General features: G+C 47.3%; 1 protein-coding gene across 1 annotated transcript in view; it reads left to right on the top strand.

Annotated features, from left to right (window-relative positions):
- LOC147114689 (parathyroid hormone/parathyroid hormone-related peptide receptor-like) overlaps nucleotides 1-25,472 on the top strand; it is a 171,804-nt gene extending 146,332 nt beyond the window's left edge. The window contains exon 13 of the mRNA XM_085992539.1: nucleotides 24,879-25,472. Within this exon, the coding sequence (XP_085848665.1) occupies nucleotides 24,879-25,250 (372 nt within the window). The 3' untranslated portion in view covers nucleotides 25,251-25,472. The remainder of the gene's footprint in view (nucleotides 1-24,878) is intronic.
- The last annotated feature ends 1,312 nt before the right edge of the window (nucleotides 25,473-26,784 follow it).

The raw sequence follows: 26,784 nt of genomic DNA, 5'->3' as shown, positions 1-26,784 counted from the left end.
GGGAAAATTATTGGAAAGAATTCTGAAGGACAGGATAAATCTTCATTTAGAAAGACACAGATTAATCAAGGATAGTCAGCACGGATTTGTTAAGGGAAGGTCGTGTCTGACAAACTTGATTGAATTTTTTGAGGAGGTAACAAGGAGGGTAGCTGAGGGTGGTGTGTTTGATGTAGTGTATATGGACTTTAGCAAGGCTTTTGATAAGGTTCAACATGGCAGACTGGTCACGAAGTTAAAAGCCCATGGGATCCATGGGCAAAGTGTCAAGTTGGATTCAAAACTGGCTCGGAGACAGGAAGCAGAGGGTAATGGTTGATGGGTGTTTGTGACTGGAAGGCTGTTTCCAGTGGGGTTCCGCAGGGCTCAGTACTGGGTCCCTTGCTTTTTGTGGTATATATCAATGATCTAGACTTCAATATAGGGGGTATGATTAAGAAGTTTGCAGATGATACTAAAATCAGCTGTGTGGTTGATACTGAAGAAGGAAGCTGTAGACTGCAGGAAGATATCAATAAATTGGTCAGGTGGGCAGAACAGTGGCAAATGGAATTCAATCCGCAGAAGTGTGAGGTAATGCATTTGGGGAGGGCTAACAAGGAAAGGGAATACACACTAAATGGTAGGACACTGAGTAGTGTAGAGGAACAAAGGGACCTTAGAGTGCATGTCCACAGATCCCTGAAGGTAGCAGGCCAGGTAGATAAGGTGGTTAAGAAGGCATACGGAATGCTTGCCTTTATTAGCCATGGCATAGAATACAAGAGCAGGGGGGTTATGCTTCAACTGTATAAAACACTAGTTAGGCCTCAACTAGAGTACTGCGTGCAGTTCTGGTCACCACATTACAGGAAAGATGTGATTGCACTAGAGAGGGTACAGAGGAGATTTACAAGGATGTTGCTGGGAGTAGAGAATCTTAGCTATGAGGAAAGACTGGATAGGCTGGGTCTGTTTTCCTTGGAACAGAGGAGGCTGAGGGGAGACCTTATTGAGGTGTATAAAATTATGAGGGGCATAGATAAAGTGGATAGAAAGGACCTATTTCCCTTAGCAGAGGGGTCAAAAACCAGGGGGCACAGATTTAAAGTAATTGGTGGAAGGTTTAGAGGGGATTTGAGGGGAAATTTCTTCATCCAGAGGGCTGTGGGGGTCTGGAACTCACTGCCTGAAAGGGTGGTAGAGGCAGGAACCCTAACCGCATTTAAAAAGTAATTGGATGTGCACTTGGGATGCTCTAACCTGCAGGGCTACGGACCAAGAGCTGGGAAATGGGATTAGGCTGGATAGCTTTTTGTTGGCTGGCACGGACACGATGGGCCGAAATGGCCTCCTTCTGTGCTGTAACTTTCTATGATTCTATGATTGGTTCAGAGTTCATGAAGGTATGGTGGCTATGTATCGGTGATGTCGTTTCCCACTGTATTCTAATGGTTCTATGCAGCTGTAGTGCTGGTGGCCTAGGGAGCAACAGGGCTTTCTGCTGGTCCTTCATTTCTCACGAGCTAGTGCTATCCATCTGAGGAATGTGTTTCCCCTCTATGGTTCTGTGGCATCGGTTTCTCTGGAGGGTTTGGGGACTATCTGATTGAGATATCTTAGTGGTCCAGGGAAGTTTTTATTACAAAACCCTTTTTAATGCTGTGGAGTCTTGTTATTTTTAGATTTTGGAGTCAATCAATCTTAACTTTAGGAAGAGGGCATTGAATCTAAATTGATCAGAATGTTCATTCGCAATACACATACATAAATTTGACAGCTAAAGTACTACAGGAAACTCTTTTTTATCCGGCACCGATGGGACTGGCGTGGTGCCGGTTTATCAAAAAGTCCGGATTACAGAGAGGTATAGTTAAAAGGTACGAGGGCTCCGTACACAGCAACAAATCCAGGCTTCCCTGTTGCTTAGCAACAGGTGCAGGAACCCCGGCCACAGACCAAGCGTCCCTGTTGCTTAGCAACAAGTGCAGGAACCCCAATTACACAGCCACAGATCCAGGAATGGCCACTAATATGAAGTAAAACTTACCTGAACCTACACCTGAATTTTGCCGGTTAACAGAGATTTCCGGTTATTTAGGTGCCGGTAAATCGAGAGTTTCCTGAGTATTTAGGTTAAATAAGTCAACTAAAAATACATGCAAGGCACATGGCTGTAAGTTTGCAGAGAGAGAAAAGTGTCTAACCTTGTGATCTTCAGCCTCACACTGAGGGGAAATGTACTTTTAATGTCATTTGCTAGGCCCCACCCCAGTTATTTGTGACCCCATTGACCCTGTTCCAGTCACGAATCGATGACGCTCGATGATGCTGGTTCATTGCACAGATTCAAGGGAGATTTTACATTGGGGATTATGCTAATGAGCTTTCACTGAAAATTGAGCATAACTTCACATCGGCAAAAACCGGCGCAATGTCCAGTGCATTTTTCCGACTGCACCCATAGTGGAAGCTCCAGGCCATTACGGTGTCAGCCATGGCTCAGTTGGTAGCACTCTCGCGAGCCAGTAGTCTGCGGGTCCAAGTCCCACCCCAGAGTCCCGAGCACAAAAATCCAGGCTGACACTCCAGTGGAGCACTGAGGGAGCGCCGCACTGCCAGAGGTGCCGTCCCCTGGATGAGAACATAACATAAGAAATAGGAACAGGAATAGGCCACTTAGCCCCTTGAGCCTGCTCCGCCATTCAATACGATCATGGCTGATCTTGGGCTCAAAGCCATTTCCCTGCCCGCTTCCCATAACCCTTCACTCCCTTATCTTGCAAAAATTTGTCTATCTCCACCTTAAATGTATTTAATGACCCAGCCTCCACAGCTCTCTGGGGCAGAGAATTCCACAGATTTACGACCCTCTGAGAAGAAATTCCTCCTCATCTCAGTGCTAAAAGGGCGACCCTTTATTCTGAAACTATGCCCCTGAGTTCTAGATTTCCCCACGAGGGGAAACATCCTCTCTGCATCTACCTTGTCAAGCCCACTCTGTATCTTATATGTTTCAATAAGATCACCTCTCATTCTTCTAAATTCCAATGAGTATAGGCCCAACCTGCTCAACCTTTCTTCATAAAACAACCCCCTCATCTCAACAATCAACCTAGTGAATCGTCTCTGAACTGCCTCCAATGCTAGTATATCCTTCCTTAAATAAGGAGACCAAAACTGTACGCAGTACTCAAGGTGTGGTCTCACCAACGCCCTGTACAGTTGTAGCAAGACTTCCCTGCTTTTATACTCCAACCCCTTTGCAATAAAGGCCAACATTCCATTTGCCTTTTTGATTACTTGCTGTACCTGCATACTAACTTTTGTGTGTTTCGTGCACAAGGACCCCCAGGTCCCTCTGAACTTTAGCATTTTGTAATCTCCATTTAAATAATAATTTGCTTTTTATTTTTCCTACCAAAGTGGATAACCTCGCACTTTCCCACATTATACTCCATCTGCCAAATGTTTACCCACTCACTTTGCCTGTCTATATCCCTTTGCAGATTCTTTGAGTCCTCTGCACAACTTGCTTTCCCACCTATCTTTGTATCATCCGCAAACTTGGCTACATTACACTCGGTCCCTTCATCCAAGTCATTAATGTAGATTGTAAATAGTTGAGGCCCCAGCACCGATCCCTGTGGCACCCCACTTGTTACCGTTTGCCAACTGGAAAATGACCCATTTATCCCGACTCTCTGCTTTCTGTTAGTTAGCCAATTCTCTATCCATGCTAATATATTACCCCCAACTCCGTGAGCTCTTATCTTGTGCAGTAACCTTTTATGTGGCATCTTATCGAATGCCTTCTGGAAATCCAAATTCACCACATCCACTGGCTCACCCTTATCCACCCTGCTCTTTACATCCTCAAAGAACTCAAAGATGCCAAACCGAGGCCCTGCCTACCCTACTAGGTGGAGGCAAAAGATCCCACAGCACCATGTCGAAGAAGAGCAGGGGAGCTATCCCTGGCATCCTGGCCAATATCTAGCCCAACCAACATCACCAAAACAGATTATTTGGTCATTACCACATTGCTGTTTGTGCGCAAATTGGCTGCTGCGTTTCCTACCTTACAACAGTAACCATACTTCAAAAGCAGTTCACCAGCTGCAAAGTGCCCCAGGACATCCTGAGGTCATGAAAGGCACCACACCAATGCAAGTTTTACTTTCTTTCCTTCTTTTAATACTTTGTAATATTTATGCCTTGTTGTAAGACATACGTTGGCCCGTGCTTCAGTCTATTTGCTTTTAATTATTACTAGCTGACAGTTCTGAGAATGTTAGCATTTGTAATGTTTCCGACTATAAGGAGCTCTTTACCTCAGTCTTCAGTGGGTTATAAAGTACGAATGAAAACTCACGTAGGATAGTGGCAGGTCAGAAACATCAGACAGCAATGTGCCATCGCCACAGATGTAATATACCATTAAGTCGGTGAAGGTGACAGGCTCTATGGAGAGTTAAAAAAAAGCACCAGCTTAACACACAGGACAAAGTTTTACTTTTGTCTGACAATCACAACAGAAGGCATTATCAGCAGTGATTGTCAGGGGTTTAGGATAGCATTTCTTGCTTGCTTGGTTGTTCTTGTCTTCTTTTCAAACAGGCATCACAAACAGTTTCCTTTGTATATAATTGACTTATATTTTAGCATCCCATAAAAAACTTCAGCAGATCTTCATCATGGTGGGTTAGATCTTTAAAAAATGGCAGTTGATTTGACACGGATGATGGGGATACAGAAAACAATGCCCAAGGGAATTTTGGGGGTGACACTAATGACACATCAAAAAGTGCTTTTAAAGTTGCTAATTTTTCCAATATTGTCACCACAGGAGCAATTAAATGTGACATCATGGGAAGCAGGGCCCAGATTCAGCCCCTTCCCTGAACTCAATCTGCATTCACCTTTCTGATGGTTAATGGCAAGGCTAGTTTCTTGGAAAACTACACTTTGAAAATGAATGATGAGGGGAATGACTCACCAGGGGAAGGCAGCAGCAGCCAGCTTCCTGGCACTGGGGGCGCTCCTGCTGCCCAGGAGGGGAGGAAAAAGAGTGGGAGAGCAATAGTCGTAGGGGATTCTATAGTAAGGGGAACAGATAGGCGTTTCTGTGGCCGTAGACGTGAATCCAGGATGGTTTGTTGCCTCCCTGGTGCCAGGGTCAAGGATGTCACTGAGCGGCTGCAGGGCATTCTGGAGGGGGAGAGTGAACAGCCAGAGGTCGTGGTCCACATTGGTACCAACGACATAGGTAAAAAGAGGGATGAGGTCCTGCAGCAAGAACTTAGGGAGCTAGGGGCAAGATTAAGGAGCAGGACCTCAAAGGTTGTAATCTCTGGATTACTCCCGGTGCCACGTGCTAGTGAGTATAGGAATAGGAAGATAGAACAGATGAATGCGTGGCTAAAGGGATGGTGCAGGAGGGAGGGCTTTAGTTTCCTGGATCACTGGGTCTGCTTCTGGGAAAGGTGGGACTTGTACAAGTCGGACGGTTTACACCTGAACCAGAGGGGAACCAATATCCTTGCGGGGAGGTTTGCTAGCACTGCTGGGGGGGGTTTAAACTAATTCGGCAGGGGGATGGGATACAGAGTGGAGCTATAGTAGGGGGTGATGTACAGCCAAATAAGGAGGAAAAAACAAGTCAGCAGGGAAGGCAGAGCAAAGATGTGAAGGCAAAAGGGAATATGGCAGGGCTGGAAGGCATTTATTTTAATGCAAGGAGTCTTGCAAATAAGGTGGATGAGCTGAAGTTGTTGTTGAACACATGGGAGTACGATATTGTTGCTATCACGGAGACATGGTTGAGGGAGGGTCAGGACTGGCAGCTAAATATTCCGGGGTATAGAATCTTCAGGCGAGACAGAGGGGGGTGTAAAAGGGGAGGGGGTGTTGCAATATTAATTAAGGAGTCTATTACTGCTGTAAGGAGGGATGATATATTCGCGGGTTCCTCTAATGAGGCCATATGGGTAGAACTTAAAAACAAAAAGGGGTCAAGCACCTTGCTGGGAGTGTACTATAGGCCCCCAAACAGTCAGGGGGAGATAGAGGAACAGATATGCAGGCAGATATCAGAAAAGTGTGAAAATAATAGGGTAGTAATAGTGGGGGATTTCAACTTCCCCAATATAAATTGGGATAGTCAGAGTGTGAAAGGCTTGGAGGGAGCAGAATTCTTAAAGTGCATCCAGGAAAGCTTTTTGAGCCAACATGTAGAAAGTCCTACAAGAGAGGGGGCGGTACTGGACCTAATTCTAGGGAATGTAGCCAGGCAGGTGGTGGAAGTGTCTGTAGGAGAGCATTTTGGCGATAGTGACCACAATTCGGTGAGATTTAAGGTGGTCATGGAAAAAGACAAAGACGGCCCGGAAATCAGGGTTCTAAATTGGGGGAAGGCCGATTTTAATAAGATAAGACAGGATCTGGCAAAAGTGGACTGGGAGCAGCTACTTATAGGAAAATCCACATCAAAACAGTGGGAGGCTTTCAGAAGGGAAATAGAGAGAGTACAACACCAACATGTTCCTGTAAAGGTCAAGGGTGGGACCAACAAGCAAAGGGAACCTTGGATGACAAAGGATATACAAAAATGCATTAGGAAAAAAAGGGGGGCTTTTGGCAGTTACAAAAGACAAAAGACGGTGGAAGCCCTAGAGGAGTATAGGAGGTGTAGGGGCATACTTAAAAAGGAAACTAGGAGGGCGAGGAGGGGCCATGAAATAACACTGGCGAGCAAAATAAAGGAAAATCCTAAGATGTTTTATAAGTATATTAAGGGCAAGAGGATAACCAGGGAAAGGGTAGGGCCCATTAGGGACCAAAGTGGCAAGCTGTGTGTAGAGCCAGATGAAGTAGGTGGGGTTTCAAATGAATTTTTTGCCTCAGTGTTCACTATGGAGAAAGACGATGTAGATATAGAAGTCGGGCAAGGGGACTGTGACATACTTGAACATATTAGCATCGAGAGGGAGGAGGTACTAGCGGTTTTAGCAGGCCAAAAAGTGGATAAATCCCCAGGCCCGGACGAGATGTATCCCAGGCTGTTGTGTGAGGCAAAGGAGGAGATTGCAGGGGCTCTGACACAAATTTTCAGAACCTCTCTGGCCACAGGGGATGTACCAGAGGACTGGAGAACAGCTAATGTAGTACCATTATTCAAGAAGGGTAGCAGGGATAAACCAGGGAATTACAGGCCAGTGAGCCTAACATCTGTGGTAGGGAAATTATTGGAAAAAATTCTGAGGGACAAAATTAGTCTCCACTTGGAGAGGCAAGGATTAATCGGGGATAGTCAGCATGGCTTTGTCAAGGGTAAATCATGTCTGACCAATCTGATTGAATTTTTCGAGGGGGTGACTAGGTGTGTGGATGAGGGAAATGCTGTGGATGTGGTTTACATGGACTTCAGTAAAGCTTTTGACAAGGTCCCGCATAGGAGACTGGTCAAGAAGGTAAGAGCCCATGGGATCCAGGGGGCCTTGGCGCGTTGGATCCTAAACTGTCTGAGTGGCAGGAGGCAGAGGGTGATGGTCGAAGGTTGCTTTTGTGACTGGAAGCCTGTGTCCAGTGGGGTACCTCAGGGATCGGTGCTGGGTCCCTTGCTGTTTGTGATCTACATTAATGATTTGGATGAGAATGTAAAGGGTATGATCAGTAAGTTCGCGGATGACACGAAAATTGGTGGGGTGGTAAATTGCGAGGGGGAAAGCCTCAGGCTACAGGACAATATTAACGGGTTGGTCAGATGGGCGGAAAAGTGGCAAATGGAATTTAACCCGGAAAAGTGCGAGGTGATGCATTTTGGACGGACAAATAAGGCAAGGGAATACACAATGAGTGGTAGGACCCTAGGAAGTACAGAGGGTCAGAGGGACCTTGGTGTACATGTACATAATTCCCTGAAGGCAGCGGAACAGGTAGATAAGGTGGTTAAAAAGGCTTATGGGATACTTGCCTTCATTAGCAGAGGCATAGAATATAAGAGCAGGGAGGTTATGATGGAGCTGTACAAAACGCTGGTGAGGCCACAGCTGGAGTACTGTGTGCAGTTCTGGTCGCCTCACTATAGGAAGGATGTGATTGCTTTGGAGAGGGTGCAGAGAAGATTCACCAGGATGTTACCTGGGATGGAGCGCCTCAGCTATGAAGAGAGACTGGACAGGCTGGGGTTGTTTTCCTTGGAGCAAAGAAGGCTGAGGGGGGACCTGATTGAGGTGTACAAAATGATGAGGGGCATAGATAGGGTAGATAAAGAGGAACTTTTCCCCTTAGTAGGGGGGTCAATAACAAGGGGGCACAGATTCAGGGTAAGGGGCAGGAGATTTAGGGGGGATTTGAGGAGGAACTTTTTCACCCAGAGGGTGGTTGGAAGCTGGAACTCACTGCCTGAAAGGGTGGTAGAGGCAGGAACCCTCACAACATTCAAGAAGCATTTGGATGAGCACTTGAAATGCCATTGCATACAAGGCTATGGACCAAATGCTGGAAAATGGGATTAGACTGGACAGGGAGGGATGGGCGGCGCAGACACGATGGGCCGAAGGGCCTCTTTCTGTGCTGTAAAACTCTATGGCCTAGAAATTGGGTTTTGGCTTAGCCAGGGCTTTAGCGCCGGAAGTTAGTGCCGGCGCTAAGTCCCCCTGCGCGCGCCAAAAATTCAGCAGGGCCGCGCCCAAACGGCTGCCGGCGCTACTGAAGGGTCTTTGCGGCGGTAAATCGGCGCTAACTGCCGTTTCGCGCCGCAATTCCGGCGCTGCGGCACCCGATGCGGTGCGGCAGGCTCGGGAAGTGCAGGCCTCCTCCTTCCGTTAAGGAGGAGCTGCCTGCACCCGGCCGCGGCCCGCGCAAATCTGTCTAAAAATGAGCCCGGCACCTCGGACAAGTGCCGGGCTTGCATCTGTTCCGGGGGGTGGGGGGGAGAAGTCCGGGGAGGGAGCTGCGGGCAGGCGGCCGGCGGGAAAGCGGCCGGCCGCCGCGGGGCCTTTAATGCGCCGGCGCAAACTCATGCAAGACTCTGTTGCCAGAGTCTTAGGCCTAGAAATTCAGTTGCCTTAGCGCCGCTTTTGAGGCGCTAGAGGGACTAGCGCCAGAGTTATGGCCAGTTTAAAAATTCCCTGGGGCCCTAAATCGGCGTTGCACCGGTAGCGCTGCGCCGGCACCGATGACGTCATCGGTGTGCGCAGCGTCCCGGTTGCCATGCCGACGGGCCCTAGCGCCGAAATTCAGTTGCGGCCGCCTCGCCCGTGGCAGCCGCAACTAAGACTCTGGCAACAGAGTCTTGCATGAGTTTGCGCCGGCGCAGTAAAGGCCCTGCGGCGGCCGGCCGCTTTCCCGCCGGCCGCCTGCCCGCAGCTCCCTCCCCGGACTTCTCCCCCCCACCCCCCGGAACAGATGCAAGCCCGGCACTTGTCCGAGGTGCCGGGCTCATTTTTAGACAGATTTGCGCGGGCCGTGGCCGGGTGCAGGCAGCTCCTCCTTAACGGAAGGAGGAGGCCTGCACTTCCCGAGCCTGCCGCACCGCATCGGGTGCCGCAGCGCCAGAATTGCGGCGCGAAACGGCAGTTAGCGCCGATTTACCGCCGCAAAGACCCTTCAGTAGCGCCGGCAGCCGTTTGGGCGCGGCCCTGCTGAATTTTTGGCGCGCGCAGGGGGACTTAGCGCCGGCACTAACTTCCGGCGCTAAAGCCCTGGCTAAGCCAAAACCCAATTTCTAGGCCTTAGTTGCGGCTGCCACGGGCGAGGCGGCCGCAACTGAATTTCGGCGCTAGGGCCCGTCGGCATGGCAACCGGGACGCTGCGCACACCGATGACGTCATCGGTGCCGGCGCAGCGCTACCGGTGCAACGCCGATTTAGGGCCCCAGGGAATTTTTAAACTGGCCATAACTCTGGCGCTAGTCCCTCTAGCGCCTCAAAAGCGGCGCTAAGGCAACTGAATTTCTAGGCCTATGACTCTATGAAAGCAGGCCTTTGATGTACAAAAGAGATATGCTCTGACTTGTAGTTGTAGAAACAACACATTGTAATGAACATTTGGCATTATCAAAGGAAGTAACAGAACCCACAAATTTAAAAAAAAACTTTATTATAGACCATATTTTACACTTAAAAAGCATTTCTATCTGATAAATTACCTTATATATCAATTTAAGTGTCAGCTTGGCTTAGTGATAGCAGTCTTGCTTCTGAGTTGGAAAATTGCACTTTCAAGTCTCTCTCCAGAACTTTAGCACATATAGGATATGTGTCCAATTCTGGGCACCACACTTTAGGAAAGACGTGAAGGATTTGGAGAGGATACAGAAGAGATTTACTAGAAATGTTCCAGGGATAAGGGAATACATTTATGCGGATAGACTGGAGAAGCTGGGGTTGTTCTCCTTGGAGCAAAGACGGCTAAGAGGAGATTTGATAGAGGAGTTTAAAATCATGAAAGATTTAGATAGTGTAAATAAAGAGAAACTGTTTCCAATGGCTGAAGGGTCGATAACGAGAGGACACAAATTTAAGGTGATTGACAAAAGAACCAGAGGTGACGAGGGAAAAACTTTTTTATGCAACGAGTGATTAGGATTTGGAATGCACTGCCTTATAGGCTGGTGAAAACAGATTCAATAGTAGCCTTCAAAAGGGAATTGGATAAATACTTGAAGGAGAAAAAATTGCAGTGATATAGGGAAAGAGCGGGAGTGTGGGACTAACTGAATTGCTCTTTGAAAGAGCTGGCGCAAACTCAATGGACTGAATGGCCTCCTTCTGTGCTTTACTATTCTATGATTCTATGATAATGGACCCTGGCATAAGGTACATTCTGGGGGAGGGGGGTTGCCGAACCGATACCGGTCAGGGGAGGGAGATGCAAGGCTGGGGCTGGGGAGACCCAAGAGCTCCTTGCAGGGCCCGGGGGCAGCACTCCTGCTCATCCTGGCCCACAAGGATTCCACGTAAAAGTAATATTTATTAAGTTACCATGGCTTCTTCTGGTCACGCCGGGACTCCCATTTGGTTTGCCTGTCGGAGTTGGCCTCGTGCGAGCCTCCCGAATGCTGAAATTAAAATGTCATTGCAGTGCTGATGATGTCATCAATCTGCGACTTGTAGATTTAAATTAGGCCCTGCCTGCCTGCCTGCAGCGGGAGCCACGGCCGGTTTCAAAGTCAGTAACAATAAAATGCTGCCGGGCGGGAACGGTGTGGACTCGGTAAGTGGAATCAGACGATTGTTGTTGTAGACTATTACCAAACTCAAGTAGAACAATTAAATACTAAATGCAATAGCAAAATACTGCGGATGCTGGAAATTCGAAATAACAACAGAAAACACTGGAAAAACTCAGCAGGCCAGGCAGCATCCGTGGAGAGAGAAACAGAGTTAACGTTTCAGGTCGAAGAGCTTTCGTCAGAACTGGAAAAAAGTAGGATTTTTCCAGTTCTGACGAAAATACTAAATGCATCTGTTTTAATGTCCTGCATGCGATGGTTTGTCAGATCACGAATAACAGAGGATTACGGAAGTCATATTTATAAAATGGGATGTGAGTGGATAGCTGGAGTTGAAGAGCAGGTGTGATGGATTGACTGACCCTTTCCTGTGCTTTAAATTCTATGATTCTACCTTTCAGACACTTTCAGAATTTTGAACCCTTCAATTAGGTTCTCTTTTATTTTTTGTGCTCCAGAGAATCCAATCTTCTCAAATTTTCTCATCATTACAAGATGGGAGTCATTTTAACTTTGGGCGATAGTGTAAAACGGGCGATAGTGGATCAGCCGCACATTATACATCTCTCCCGTTTTTAATTTCCATTGACCATAATAACCCCATGAGTGAGTGATTTAAACTGAGAGGGAAAATCCACGGGGAGCACTACCTGCTCAAATCATTCCCTCATTTTATATTCCGTATACAACTACAAAAATATTGATTGATGTACATCGATTTTTTTTTTCATCCGACACTGTCCTACTATACTCGGCCTCCTAACAAGTGAGCCATTTAAGTGAAATCTCTGATGGGGAGATATATCAGAACAATTTATGCAGAGTGTCCAGCCAATCCAGCATACAGTAGCATAGTGGTTATGTTACTGGACTAATAATCAAGCAGCTCATGAGTACAAATCCCACCATGGCAGTTTGAGAATTTGAATTTAAAAATATGGAAATAAAATGCTGGTATCAGTAAAAGTGACCAGGAATCTGTCAGATTGTCATAAAAACCCAACTGTTTCAGTAATGTCTTTTAGGGAAGTAAACCTTGTAGTGTATGTACTTTGCAGAAGGAACTATATTCTGCAGCCCCTGTATACTGCAGTACCAGTAGTGACCACCCCTGTATATAAGCCTGTGTAGTAACTTTGCATAGTAGTTCCCAATTGTCTCCACTCAGTAAAGACCTGTTATAACCAACTCCTGCAGTTCGTGTCTCAATTACACACGGACATAATACTGGCGACGAGCAGATCCGAACTTACCTACAGTCTGCACCACCTCATGGGGATCCATCCCTGAAGCGAAGTTGTCAGAGGTCGAGGCCAGAAGGAAGAAAGAAAAAAAATAAATAAAACAATCAGAAGAAACGGGCGTCGACCGTGGGCAACCGCCTCTGATTCATCGGAGTGAAAGATTTGCAGGAGAGGCTGTCGAGAGTGGGGCTTGGTGATCCTGTCGATGGTGTTCCAGCTAATTGGGCTGGTAGCAGGTAGTACACTGATCCTTCCTGGGCTGCGGCGGGCTAGAGCTCGATCGGGTGGCTTTTCAACGGGGCCGAGCAGCGTTGTCGGGAAGAGGAGAGAGAGAGAGAGGGTGGAGCACACAGGGCGCAGCCGGCGCTACGAAGCCGGGCAGCGTACAGACCCGAGAAGAGGGAGGAAAGTGTCCCGCAGGGTTGCTCCGACGACGGGGAAATAAAAGAAATTAGAAGCGCAGAAAGCCGCGAGAAGCTGCAGTTTGCCATGGGAACCGCAGAGAGCGGCGTTAGCAGCAGCGCGGGGGGAAGTGCGCGAAGACCATAGGGCGTCGCCATCAAGGCATAAAACGCCAGCAACAGCGCTAGCAGCAGCGGAGAAGACGGAAGTCGCGGGAGGCGCCATTTTGTTAAATCGGGGAAGAAGGCAAAGCGCGGTAGGCGCCATCTTAGATTTCCAAGATGCCGAAGACTGGCAATATCACTGCCTTCGATAATGCAATAGAAGACTGGACCACGTATGTGGAAAGAGTCGAAGTATATTGTGAGGCAAACGAAGTAGCCGATGAGAAAAAGGCATCGGTACTACAAAACTTAATGGGCGCAAGAACGTACGGCCTATTGCGGAACCTGATTACGCCAGCCAAATCGATGGCGAAGAGTTTTAACGAAATTGTTGATATCCTACAGGAACACCTAAATCTGACACCGCTGCTGATAGCAGAAAGATTTAAATTCCACAGGAGAAATCAACATAAAGATGAGAGCAATGCTGATTGCCTTACGGAACTACGCAAGCTATCAAAGCACTGCCAGTTCGGAGCAGGACTGGCAGATACCCTACGGGACAAATTTGTCTGTGGACTCCTGAGTGAAGGAACCCAGAAGAGGTTACTCTCAGAGAAAGAGCTGACGCTAGATAAGGCTTTCAGCGTGGCAGTATCGTACGAAGCAGCAGCAAGGGGAGCTGCGGAAATACAGCAAAAGCCACAGGAATACGGCACCCATGAAATGACACGGGGATTTGAAAAATGTTATCGCTGCGGCAGAACAACCCATGACCAGAAGGGCTGCTGGTCCAAGGACAAAATATGCAGGCAATGCGGAAAGATGGGACACATTGCACGAGTTTGCAGGTCTGGGAAGAAGACTAACGACAACAAAAAGGCTACTAAGGAACAGTACAGGAAAGTACAAAAGATGACGGACAGTAGTTCCGAAGACCAGATGAGCGATAGTGAATCCGGGAACAAGAGACTAAGCTGTCTCAAACTTCACAACGTAATCGCAAAAGAGGATCACCGAACCATTTGGGTCACCCTCACGATAGCAGGGTCCCAAGTCAAAGTGGAATTGGATACAGGATCAGCCCTGACCGTCATGAATCGACGAGACTACGAGCGGCTATTCTCACACACACCCTTGAAAGAGACATCCATTGTCTTGAAGACGTATACGGGGCAAAAAGTATACCCCAGAGGGAAAATAAGGGTGCCTGTCGAATACAACGGCAAGGAAATACAGAAATTGTATCTGTACATACTGCAAGATGGTGGACCACCGTTATTGGGACGTGAATGGATCAGAAAGATAAGCTTAGACTGGCACTCCATTCAGGCACTGACGGTGGCTGGTAAAAAGGATGACGGCGTCACACCTGGATGATTGTCAAAAATCTTAGCTAACGCCAAAGAGGTATTTCAACAAGAACTGGGAACTCTTAAAGGCGTAACCGCCTCGATAAAAATAGAAGAGAATGCAATTTCCAAGTTTTTCAAAGCAAGACCGGTACCATATGCAATTCGCCCAGCCGTCGAGGCAGAGCTGGAGAATCTGGAGAATGCAGGCGTGTTATCTAAGGTAGACTGGAGCGAGTGGGCGACACCCATCGTTCCTGTCATGAAGAAAACAAACAATAAGTCTGAGGAGCCAAGGAAGGTTCGCATCTGTGGGGACTTCAAGGTGACTGTGAACCCACTCCTTCACACAGTACAATATCCTCTCCCGAGGATCGAAGATATTTTCGCCTCACTATCTGGAGGGAAGCGTTTTACAAAAATTGACCTAGCGCAAGCATATTTGCAGATGGAGGTTGAAGAATCCTCTAGGAAGTATCTCACGATAAACACTCACAAAGGTCTTTGCCAGTATAATCGACTGGTATTCGGAGTAGCTTCAGCTCCGGCGATATGGCAAAGAGCGATGGAACAAGTCCTGCAAGGGATTCCAGGGACTCAGTGTTACTTGGATGACATCCTAGTGACAGGTGAAGATGACAGTGAACACCTTGCCAACCTAGAGCAGGTGCTCACTAGACTAAGCGAACATGGGCTACAAGCCAATCGCCCCAAGTGCGAGTTTTTTAAGAAACAGATATCGTATTGTGGCCACATGATTGATGAAGAGGTGTTACATAAGTCCCCTGACAAAATTGAAGCGGTAGTTAAGGCTCCAGCGCCTGAAAATGTGTCGCAACTGAGGTCATTCCTCGGATTGGTGAATTACTACCATAAGTTTTTGCCGAATTTGTCCACAATTCTGCACCCACTGAACGCCCTACGACAAACTGGAGTAGCATGGAAATGGAGCGATGAATGTAAGCGGGCCTTTCAGAAGAGTAAAGACCTAATCACTTCAAGAGAAGTATTGGCTCACGACAACCCATCACTACCGATAAGACTGGCGTGTGATGCGTCTCCCTACGGCATTGGAGCGGTACTGTCACATAAATTCCTTGATGGTTCAGAGAGGCCGATAGCTTTTGCGTCACGCTCGTTAACTTCAGCCGAGCGTAACTACGCCCAGATTGACAGAGAGGCCCTCAGCCTGGTGTGTGGGGTGAAGAAGTTCAATCACTACTTGCACGGTCAGAAATTTACTCTACTAACTGATCATCAAACTCTTGTCTCCATTTTCAACCCTCAGAAGGGCGTCCCGATAATGACAGCACAACGGCTACAGAGGTGGTCCCTTTTCCTAGGGGCACACCAATATGACATCGAGTACAAAGGAACTAAACAGCGTGGGAATGCTGATGGATTGTCGCGCCTACCGTTGCCGACGGTGGAAGAAGCACCTGCAATGGATCCAGTGGAGATATTTCACTTGACCATAGTCGAGTGTCTACCTGTGACGAATGCAAACATAGAAAAGGAAACACGAAATGACCCGACACTCTCCTGGGTCTATGATTTAATGGTGAAGGGATGGCCAGCACATGGCGAACCACTGTTGCCAGCATTCTCGCCGAGAAGAGAACAGCTGTCAGTGTGCAGAGGAACCTTGATGTGTGGATCCAGAGTAGTAATTCCACCCAAATTGAAGGATAGAGTGCTCAATGAGCTTCATGAGGGTCATCTGGGAGGGGTAAAAATGAAGAACTTAGCCAGAGCGTTTGTGTGGTGGCCGGGAATCGATAGAGAAAGCGAAGAGATGACCAAGAGCTGTACAGGATGCCAGAAGGTCCAAAACGCCCCACCACAAGCCCCTCTACATCCATGGGAGTGGCCCTCATCTCCATGGCAAAGGGTGCACATTGATTTTGCTGGTCCATTTATGGACTCGATGTTTTTAATTGCGGTGGATGCACATTCAAAATGGCCAGAGGTAATAAAAATGTCCTCAACCACCACAGAAAAAACTATCACAGTCTTACGAACCATATTCGCCAGAAATGGGCTGCCTGAACAGATTTGCTCCGACAATGGACCACAGTTTGTGTCTGAAGAGTTCCGGAGGTTCTTAAAGAACAATGGTGTTAAGCATTACACATCCGCCCCATATCATCCAGCCACCAATGGATTGGCCGAGAGGTTCGTTCAAACATTCAAGAAGGCTATCAAGGCAATGTGTAATGAAGACATACCCCTACAACACAAGGTGGATAACTTCTTGTTTGCCTACCGGAATGCGACACATGCGGTTACCAACCAAACTCCAGCCATGATGTTCTTCAATTGAAGACTACGATGCCGCTTGGATTTGGTTAAGCCAAACATCAGAAGAGATGTGGAGAACAGGCAGTTTCAGAATATGAATGAAAGGCCGACCAGGAGTTTCAAGATAGGTCAACCAGTTTTGGCCCGGGACTACCGCACAGAGAAATGGCAGCCAGGAACAATCTGTACACGGCAAGGACCTCTAATGTATACCGTGGACGTTGGAGAGAGCATTGTAAGACGCCATGCTGACCAGATTCTAGAGTCACTGGAAAACGTCAATTCCACACCACGATCCGATACACCTGGTGATGAAACCGAAGTACCAATTGCATCTACCTCAGAATCGGGAATATTGGAAGCAGACGAACCCAACAACGACGTTGATTCCGAATCAACTCTGCCAGAAGAACCTGATACCCCAAAGAGGCGTTATCCAGACAGAATCAGGAAGCCTCCTCAAAGACTGAACTTATAATTGCTTAACTTCAGCTAATGTATATGAAAAATGTAATTGTAAATATGTTATTTAATTATTAATCGAATGTTATGTACTGTTTAGCAAAAGGGGAGGAATTGTAGTGTATGTACTTTGCAGAAGGAACTATATTCTGCAGCCCCTGTATACTGCAGTACCAGTAGTGACCACCCCTGTATATAAGCCTGTGTAGTAACTTTGCATAGTTAGTTCCAGGTTGTCTCCACTCAGTAAAGACCTGTTATAACCAACTCCTGCAGTCCGTGTCTCAATTACACACGGACATAATAAACCTGGCCTACATGTAACTCCAGTCTTGCACTGAAAGTGGATTTTACAACCGAGGTTACTGTTGCAACGAAGGATTCAGTGATGGTAATGCCATTGAATGTCAAGGGGTGGTGTTTAGACTCTCGCTTGTTGGAGATAGTCATTGCCAAAGGGTTGTTAGTCCTGCAATAACTACCACGCGATTCTGGCCTGAATGGTTTCAAACAACAAGCTTTAATAGATATATTTTTTTAAATTCATTTTTATGGGATGTGGGCATCGCTGGCGAGGCCAGCATTTATTGCCCATCCCTAATTGCCCTTGAGAAGGTGGTGGTGAGCTGCCTTCTTGAACAGCTGCAGTTCGTGTGGTGAAGGTACTCCCACAGTGCTATTAGATAGGGAGTTCCAGGATTTTGACCCAGCGACGATGAAAGATCGGCGATATACTTCTAAGTCAGGATGATGTGTGACTTGGCGGGGAACTTGGAGGTGGTGGTGTTTCCATGCGCCTGCTGCCCTTGTCCTTCTAGGTGGAAGAGGTCGCAGGTTTGAAAGGTGCTGCCGAAGAAGCCTTGGCGAGTTGCTGCAGTGCATCTTGTAGATGGTACACGCTGCAGCCACAGTACACTGGTGGTGGAGGGAGTGAATGTTTAAGGTGGTGGATGGGGTGCCAATCAAGCAGCTGCTTTGTCCTGGATGGTGTCGAGCTTTTTGAGTGTTGTTGGAGCTGCACTCATCTAGGCAAGTGGAGAGTATTCAATCACACCCCTTACTTGTGCCTTGTAGATGGTGGAAAGGCTTTGCGGAGTCAGGAGGTGAGACACTCGCCACAGAATACCCAGCCTCTGACGTGCTCTTGTTGCCACAGTATTTATGTGGCTGGTCCAGTTAAGTTTCTGGTCAATGGTGATCCCCAGGATGTTGATGGTGGGGGATTCAGTGATGGTAATTGTTAGATCCGTGATTCTGAGCGTATGATGTTTTTCAATAACCACACGGATGCTGTAACTTAACAATCAACAGGTATTTACTGGAGTAGGGTAGTCTCAAGACTGGGGGTACAGAGGCATGTTCAAGGCTTATATACAGGTGTGGTCACTGCCGGTACTACAGTATACAGGAGCTGTAAAAGTAGTTCTCTCTTAAAGGTACATACACTACAATTCCTCCCCTTTTAGATTAGCAGTACCCATAATATTCAAAGAACAATTAACACTTTAACATGTACATTAAACAACAATAGTCCATTTATAGATTCAGTCTTTGGGGCCGCTTCCTGATCCTTTCGGGATAGCGCCTTTCCTGAGGTTCTTGTTCTTGGTGTGGAGGCGATTCTGGCCCCTTTTCGTCGGTTAGTTCATCGGCTTCCACTGCTACTGGTTCGGAGGTAGATGCTACCGGTATGTCGGGTTCATCCCCAGGTACACGAGACAAGGGGTTGACTCGTTCCTGTGACGCTTAGATCTGATCGACGTGGCATCTCACAATGTTCTCCCCGACATCCACTGTGTACATTAATGGCCCCTGCCTTGTGCATATCATTCCGGGTTGCCATTTCTCTGTTCGGTAGTCACGGGCCAAGACTGGTTGCCCTACGTTGAAGCTCCTTGTCGGCTTCTCATTGATGTGCTGGAATTGTTTATCCTCACATTTCTTCGCACATTTGGTCTGAGCAAGCCCAGATGAGACCTCAACCTTCGGTTAAAGAACATCATGGCCGGGGTCTGGTTGGTAACTGCATGTGTCACATTTCTGTAGGCTAATAAGAAATTGTCCACCTTATGCTGTAGTGGAATTTCATCGTCGCACATGGCCTTTATCGCCTTCTTAAAGGTTTGTACGAACCTCTCAGCCAATCCATTTGTGGCTGGATGATACGGGGCGGATGTGTAATGCCTTACCCCATTCCTTCTCATAAATTTTCGAAACTCTTCGGACACAAACTGTGGTCCATTATCAGAGCAAATCTGCTCTGACAAGCCGTTCCTGGCAAATATGGTCCGTAGGACTGCAATCGTTTTCTCTGTAGTGGTTGAGGACATTTTTATCACCTCAGGCCATTTCGAATGAGCATCCACTGCTATTAAGAACATTGAGTCCATGAATGGACCAGCGAAATCAATATGCACCCGTTGCCATGGAGAGGAGGGCCACTCCCATGGGTGTAGAGGGGCATGTGGTGGTGCATTTTGGACCTTCTGGCATCCTGAGCAGCTCTTGCTTAGGTCTTCGATTTGTTGATCGATTCCCGGCCACCACACATAAGCCCCAGCAAGGCTTTTCATTTTCACTGCCCCCAGATGACCTTCATGAAGCTCATTTAGCACTCTCTCCCTTAACTTGGGTGGAATCACCACTCTGGATCCACACATCACTGTCCCCTGGCATACTGACAGCTGTTCTCTTCTGGATGAGAATGCTGGCAACAGTGAGTCGCCATGTGTTGGCCATCCCCTCACCTTCAAATCATATACCCGAGACAGCGTCGGATCATTGCGGGTCTCCTCTATATCCGCGTTTGTTACTGGCAATCGTTCAATTATTGATGAATAAAATATCTCGATAGGGTCCACTGCTGGTGCTTCCTCCACAGTAGGCAGTGGCAGGCGCGATAGCCCATCAGCGTTTCCATGCTGTTTCGTGCCTTTATATTCTATTTCATATTGATTCGCCCCTAGAAACAGGGACCATCTTTGTAACCGTTGTGCAGTCATCACTGGAACGCCCTTCTTAGGATTAAAGATGGAGACAAGTGGTTGGTGGTCAGTCAGCAAGGTGAACTTCTACCCATGCAGATAGTGGTTGAATTTATTTACTCCCCATACTAGGCTGAGGGCCTCCCTGTCAATCTGGGTGTAGTTGCGCTCGGCTGAGGTTAGTGACCGAGATGCAAAGGCTACTGGCCTCTCCAACCTGTCTGGGAATTTGTGCGACAGCACCGCTCCAATACCATAGGGTGATGCATCACATGCCAAACGAATTGGTAGTGCTGGGTTGAAATGGGCCAACACCTCTTTTGATGTGATCAATTCTTTACACTTCTGGAAAGCTCGTCTACGTTCGTCATTCCACTTCCATGGTACCCCTGTTTGCAGTAGGGTGTTCAGTGGGTGTAATACCGTGGACAAATTTGGTAAGAACTTATGGTAGTAGTTTACCAGCCCGAGGAATGACCTCAGTTGTGACACACTTTCCGGTGCTGGGGCCTTGACTACTGCCTCAATCTTTTCAGGGGACTTATGTAACCCCTCTTCATCGATGACATGGCCACAATACGAGATCTGCTTCTGGAAAAACTCGCACTTGTGGCGATTAGCTCGTAGCCCATATTCTTTTAATCTGGTGAGCACCTTCTCCAAGTTGGCGAGGTGATCACTGTCATTTTCGCCCGTGACCAGGATGTCGTCCAAATAACACTGGGTGCCTGGAATCCCTTGCAGGACTTGATCCATCGCCCTTTGCCAAATAGCCGGAGCCGATGCTACCCCGAACACCAGCCGGTTGTATTGAAAGAGACCTTTATGAGTGTTGATCGTAAGGTATTGTTTCGAGGCTTCTTCTACCTCCATTTGCAAGTACGCCTGGGCTAGATCAATTTTGGTGAAGCGTTTACCTCCAGGTAGCGAGGCGAAAATATCCTCAATTCGTGGAAGCGGATATTGTACTGTGTGAAGGACTGGGTTCACTGTCACCTTAAAATCCCCACAGTGCGGACCTTCTTTGGTTCCCCAGGCGTATTACTCTACAACCTCTTCATTACAGGAACGATGGGTGTAGCCCACTCGCTCCAGTCTACTTTGGACAGTACTCCTGAACGTTCCAACCCTTCAGCTCTGCTTCGACGGCTGGTCTGCTCGCATAAGGCACTGGTCTGGCCTTAAGAAACTTTGAGCTTGCATTTTCCTCTATTTTAATCGTTGCTGTTATGCCTTTTAGTGTTCCGAGTCCCTCCTGGAACACTTCTTTTGCATTAGTTAGCATTTTTGACAGTCGTCCAGGTGTGACGTCGTCATCCTTTTTGGCCTCAACCTTCAGTGCCTGTGTGGAATGCCAATCTAATTGTATCTTCCGGATCCATTCACGTCCTAGCAGTGGTGGTCCTCCATCTGGCAATACATATATGTCCATTTTAGGTATTTCCTGGCCTTTGTATATCACTTTCACTCTTATTTTCCCTTTGGGGTAGACTTTTTGCCCCATGTACGTCTTCAAGACAATCTCTGTAGCTTTCAAGGGTATATGTGAAAATAGCCGCTTGTAGTCCCTTTGGTTTATGACTGTTAGGGCTGATCCTGTGTCCAATTCCATTTTCACTTGGACTCCGTCTATCTTGAGTGTGACCCAGATAGTCTGGTGATCCTCCATTTTGGTTACCTTATGTAGTTTCAGACAACCCAGCTCCTTGCTTCCGGAGTCTGTGTCACTTTTCTGTTCGTCTGAACTACTGTCCATCACCTTGTGTACCTTTTTGTACTTCTCCTGTGGAGATTTCTTGCTGTTGGTTTTCTTCCCAGACCTGCAGACTCTTGCTATGTGTCCTGCTTTTCCACACTGTCTGCACACTTGGTCCTTGAACCAACAATCCTTCTGGTCGTGTGTTGTTCTGCCGCAGCGATAACACTTCCCTGTTCCATAGGACATTTCATTGGTGCCATATTCTTGCGGTCTCCATTGTATCTCTGCAGTGCCCCTTGCGGCTGCTTCGTGTGATACTGCCATACTGAAAGCCTTGTCCAGCGTAAGATCCTTTTCTGATAGATGTCGTTTCTGGTTTCTTTCACTTTGCAGCCCACACACAAACTTGTCCCTTAACGTATCTGCTAATCCCACTCTAAACTGGCAGTGTTTCGATAGCTTGCGCAGTTCCGTTAAGTACTCAGCATTGCTTTCGTCTTTGTGTTGGTTCCTTTTATGGAACTTAAATCGTTCTGCTATCAGCATCGGTGTGGGGTTTAAGTGGTCCTGTAGGATTTCTACTATGCTTTCGAAATTCTTGTTCACAGGCTTCTCTGGGGTTATTAGGTTTCGCAGTAACCCATAAGTTTTTGCACCCATGGAATTTAACAAAACCAGTGCTTTCCTAGCATCTGGCACTTCATTCGCCCTGCAGCACACCTCAATATGTTCCACATATGTCGCCCAATCTTCGACTTCATTGTCGAACGTAGAGATACTGCCACTCTTCGGCATCCCTGGGTGTGATTTAACTGTCAAAAATGGTGTCTCCCGCGCTTTCCCTTCTTCTCCGCTGGCACAAAATGGCATCTCCCACGCTTTCTTTTTTCCCGCGCTCGCCCTTCTTCTCCGCTGCAGCTTCTAAAAATGGCGTCTCCCGCGCTCTTCCTTCTCCACAGCTCAATGGCGTCTCCTGCGCTCTCCCTTCTTCTCCCCGTGGACACTGTTCAACCCTTGAGCCCTGGCTGTGCTCTGCGCATTTTTTTTCTGTGCGCCTTTCCCATTTCCGCCGCTCGGTCCTGAACCCGGCTGCTGCTTTACCCTCTCTCTCTCCGTTTTGTTTTTCCTCGACGCCGCTCGGTTTTCAGCCCCCGGCTGTGCCCTGTGCGCGTCACCCTCTGTCTTACCCCGTTGACGCTGCTCGGCTTTTTCTCCGCCGTCGGCCGGCTCCAGCCGCCGCTATCCAGGAAGGGTCTGCGCTGTACCTGTCGTCAGTCTGTTGCTGATCGTCGTGGCTGGGGAACCAAGCCCGGCTCTCCACAGCCTCCCCTGCGATGTTCATTCTCTGCTGGATGACTGGGCGGTTGCTCGTGGTCGACGCCCGTGCTTCTGGCGTCGACTTTCTTCCACCGCCCTCCCGGAGCGAATCCTCGAAGGGAAGTGCAGAGTTGCAGGTAGATTCGAATCGACACTCGTCGCCACTGTTACATCCGTGATTCTGAGAGTATGTTTCTATGTTTCTATGTTAGTATGATGTTTTTTAATAACCACACGGATGCTGTAACTTAACAATCAACAGGTATTTACTGGAGTAGGGAAGTCTCAAGACTGGGGGTACAGAGGCACATTCAAGGCGTATATACAGGTGTGGTCACTGCCGGTACTACAGTAGTTCTCTCTTAAAGGTACATACACTACAGTAATGCCATTGACTGTCAAGGGGTGGTGTTTAGACTCTCGCTTGTTGGAGATAGTCATTGCCTGGCACTTGTGTGGCGCGAATGTTACCTGCCAATTATCAGCCCAAGCCTGAATGTCGTCCAGGTATTGTTGCATGCGGGCATGGACTAATAACAATATTGTTCTGATACAACTATTCTACATTATTAAATTAAATAACAAGCAAGAAAATGACAAGCAAGTAATACAACCTCTAATACAAAAGCAAAATACTGTACTGCTTCCCTTGGACCCCCGGAATCCCTGCCCATCTTACCTGGGGCCTCTTTTATCACCCATATACCATTGTTGCTCCCCCTCCATTTACCCAGTACCCCTCTCCTCATACAAAAGCAAAATACTGCAGATGCTGGAAATCTGAAATAAAAAGAGAAAATGCTGTAAGTACTCAGCAGGTCAGGCAGCATCTGTGGAGAGAGAAACAGAGTTAACATTTCAGGTCGATGACCTTTCGTCAGAACTGGAAAAAATTGAAGATTGAACAGGTTTTTAAGCAAGTGCAGAGGCAGGGCAAGTGGGGGGGGGGGAAGGAAAGAACAAAATGGAAGGTCTGTGATAGGTTGGAAGGCAGGAGAGATTAAATGACGAAAGGGACGATGGTGCAAGACAAAAGGAGATGGTAATGGAACAAGTAAAGAAACAAAAGATGGTTCTAGAAGAGGTATAAATGGGAATGGCAGAAACATCAACAGCTGCCGTCCGAAAAAATGAAGGCAGAGGAATTGCTTTGAACATGGGGCAATAGTTTGCCAATTACTGATTTTTCTTTTTCTTTGTGATTTTGAAAGTCATGGGCCTAGAAATTGGATCGCACTGTGCAGGTACCTAAGGGACCAATATGGTGGGTAGCATGTGTGCGCTCATTCTGTGCCAGAAGTGCAATACCAGCCATATTGATTAGAACTCCTCGCTAGCACGTGCCTGAAACTGGCATTAGGCGCTATGCGTAATCGGGGGCTTAATGCTTATTTCAAGCCGCATTTAAGAAATCCGTTGCGAGTAAGCGCAGCTTGTGTTGTCCATGCTACGGTCAGTTTCTTCAGGCGCTTGGCAGCCCAATGAGTGGTCTTTTAAAGGGACCGCTGGGGGCTGTCACTCGGAAGGTAAATATTAAGTTTTTTCCTTACCCTATTGTGGAGCAGGCCAATCTCGCTGCCCAGCCCACTCCCTGCAACTGGCGGGCTGCCTCTGGCCACTTAGTGGTAATAAACGAATGAGACTGGCAGGCCAATTTGCCATGGTCCTGCCACCAGGAAAATTAGGTTCTTGCAGTGCGCACTGCACCAGGCTCGCTCTTCGATTCAGGCGCGAGCCAAGTTCAAGGTCGTGTGTTTTGCCACTTTTGATTGTATATCACTGCCCTTTTCTTCAGGTACAGAGTGAGATCAAAAAGGCATGGGCACGCTGGACCTTAGCACTTGACTTCAAACGCAAAGCCCGGAACGGGAGCACCACCTACAGCTATGGGCCGATGGTGTCACACACCAACAACAGCATCAGCACCAACCTGACCACTCGGGCCCCACAGGCCCTCCATGTCAACAGCCGACTGGGCAGCGGGCTGCTGAACGGGCACCGGAACCTGCCAGGCTACGTCAAGAACGGCTCGGCGTCCGAGAACTCGCACCCCTCCTCCCTTCCTGAGCAATATGGCAAGGACGACGAGCATGGCAAGAGTTTGGGGCCTCCAGGGTCCTACAAGCCTTCGTTGGTCATCGAGGAAGAGAGAGAAACTGTAATGTGACTGGTCGATACTTGCACAAGATACATCCAACTCCACACACAACTGCACTCCTCAACTATAAGACAATAGCAATGGATTGAATTTATTCTCCAATTGTTTCACTACACTGGCAAGAGCAGGCTACTCCAACTGGAAAAGACCCAATAAAATGTGGAAAGAGAATCAGGAAGACATGATACACCCAGCTGCATCATGTTATCCTTTTTTTTCCTTTTAAGGGTTGCCTGCATCTTTGAATAATTATTTAGATTTTAGTCAAGCACTGTTCCTCAATGTCGTCACAAGTGCCAACATTCAGTGGGTAGACTTAAAACAGCGTTGGTGACACACGTTGCTTCTGCATGGCCTGAATCTACCAGAGTAAATCCTCTCTGCTGCCTACATCTCACCCTCATCAGTTGACCATTTTAGAGGACCATCAATTGCTTGAGTTTGTGGGGAAGAACGGGCAATCTACTCCCCTCCCTTTATCTTTGTTGGCAGTCATATTAAACTTTGGGATTTGATGATACAAAACTCTCCCCGGACGATGTCTGGGTTTTTTTTTTGCTGAGGAGTTATCTTCAGCTGGAGGGACCACTAGATCCCAGAGAAGAGGGTCTGGAAGATGGCTCCAGCAGAATCATGTAAAGGTGGCAGTTAGAAACATACTCCTTCTGTTTTTATAGAGTTTGCAGATGGTTTCCATTGCTGCACCACTACATAAAGAGCTGCAGAGTCCCACCTGGGGTGTGACAATGTCCTGAATATCTTGCACTGATATCGGGGAAATTAATCATTTGGATCTTTTTTCATGTTGGGAGGATAGCAAGAAGATTCAGAAATAATGGGGTAACAAAATGACTCAACAGTGAACATCAGCACAGACCCTTAATAGCAGAAAGTCGGAGAGAAGCTGGTATTTAGAACAGTGCTGTTGTGAAAAGCCACACAGGCACTATCTGAAAGACCTATCTGAAAGTTAATGAAACTGCAAGATTCCCAATTATCTTTAATACTTTGAGTTGGATGGTGACCCCTTGAGTACAATAAGACAACATTGAAAACCACAACCTTCTCCATTGTCGAGGCATTGAGCTCCAAGTGTTAGGTATGAAAGTTCAACTGGCTTCATGTCCACTCATTGTCCAGCAAACTAACTGGAGTGCGTTCAAAACATGGTGATGTTCTGGATGTTGTTTCTAGTTGAGTTTGTGATGTTCATGTTGTTTGGTTAACAATTGTGAGAAAAAAAGGATAAATTATTATTTATTGTTAATATTATTATTTTTTAACAAATGCAGAAGACAGTTTGCAGCTTTAATGATTGTGAAAAATAAATAAATTTGTTGGTTGTTCTGTAGTGACTGACAAGGATAGTGAATTGTGTTCCATTTTGGATTGGTGTCCTTTTTATTATAAAATGGAGACCGTGGGATGGCAATCTGGGAGTTTCACCAGCAGCTAGTCTGCCTGGAAAGATTATTCACTGCATTTACACACTTCACATATGGTTTTAAAGGGCACATTTGAAAAAAAAAGGGTTATGTCGTGT

Source organism: Somniosus microcephalus, chromosome 7 (assembly GCF_052327205.1).
Source record: "Somniosus microcephalus isolate GS21.2 chromosome 7, FLI_Smic_1.0, whole genome shotgun sequence".
Taxonomy (NCBI): domain Eukaryota; kingdom Metazoa; phylum Chordata; class Chondrichthyes; order Squaliformes; family Somniosidae; genus Somniosus; species Somniosus microcephalus.
Note: the sequence above shows the minus strand (reverse complement) of the source record. Positions and strands in the feature narration are given on the sequence as shown.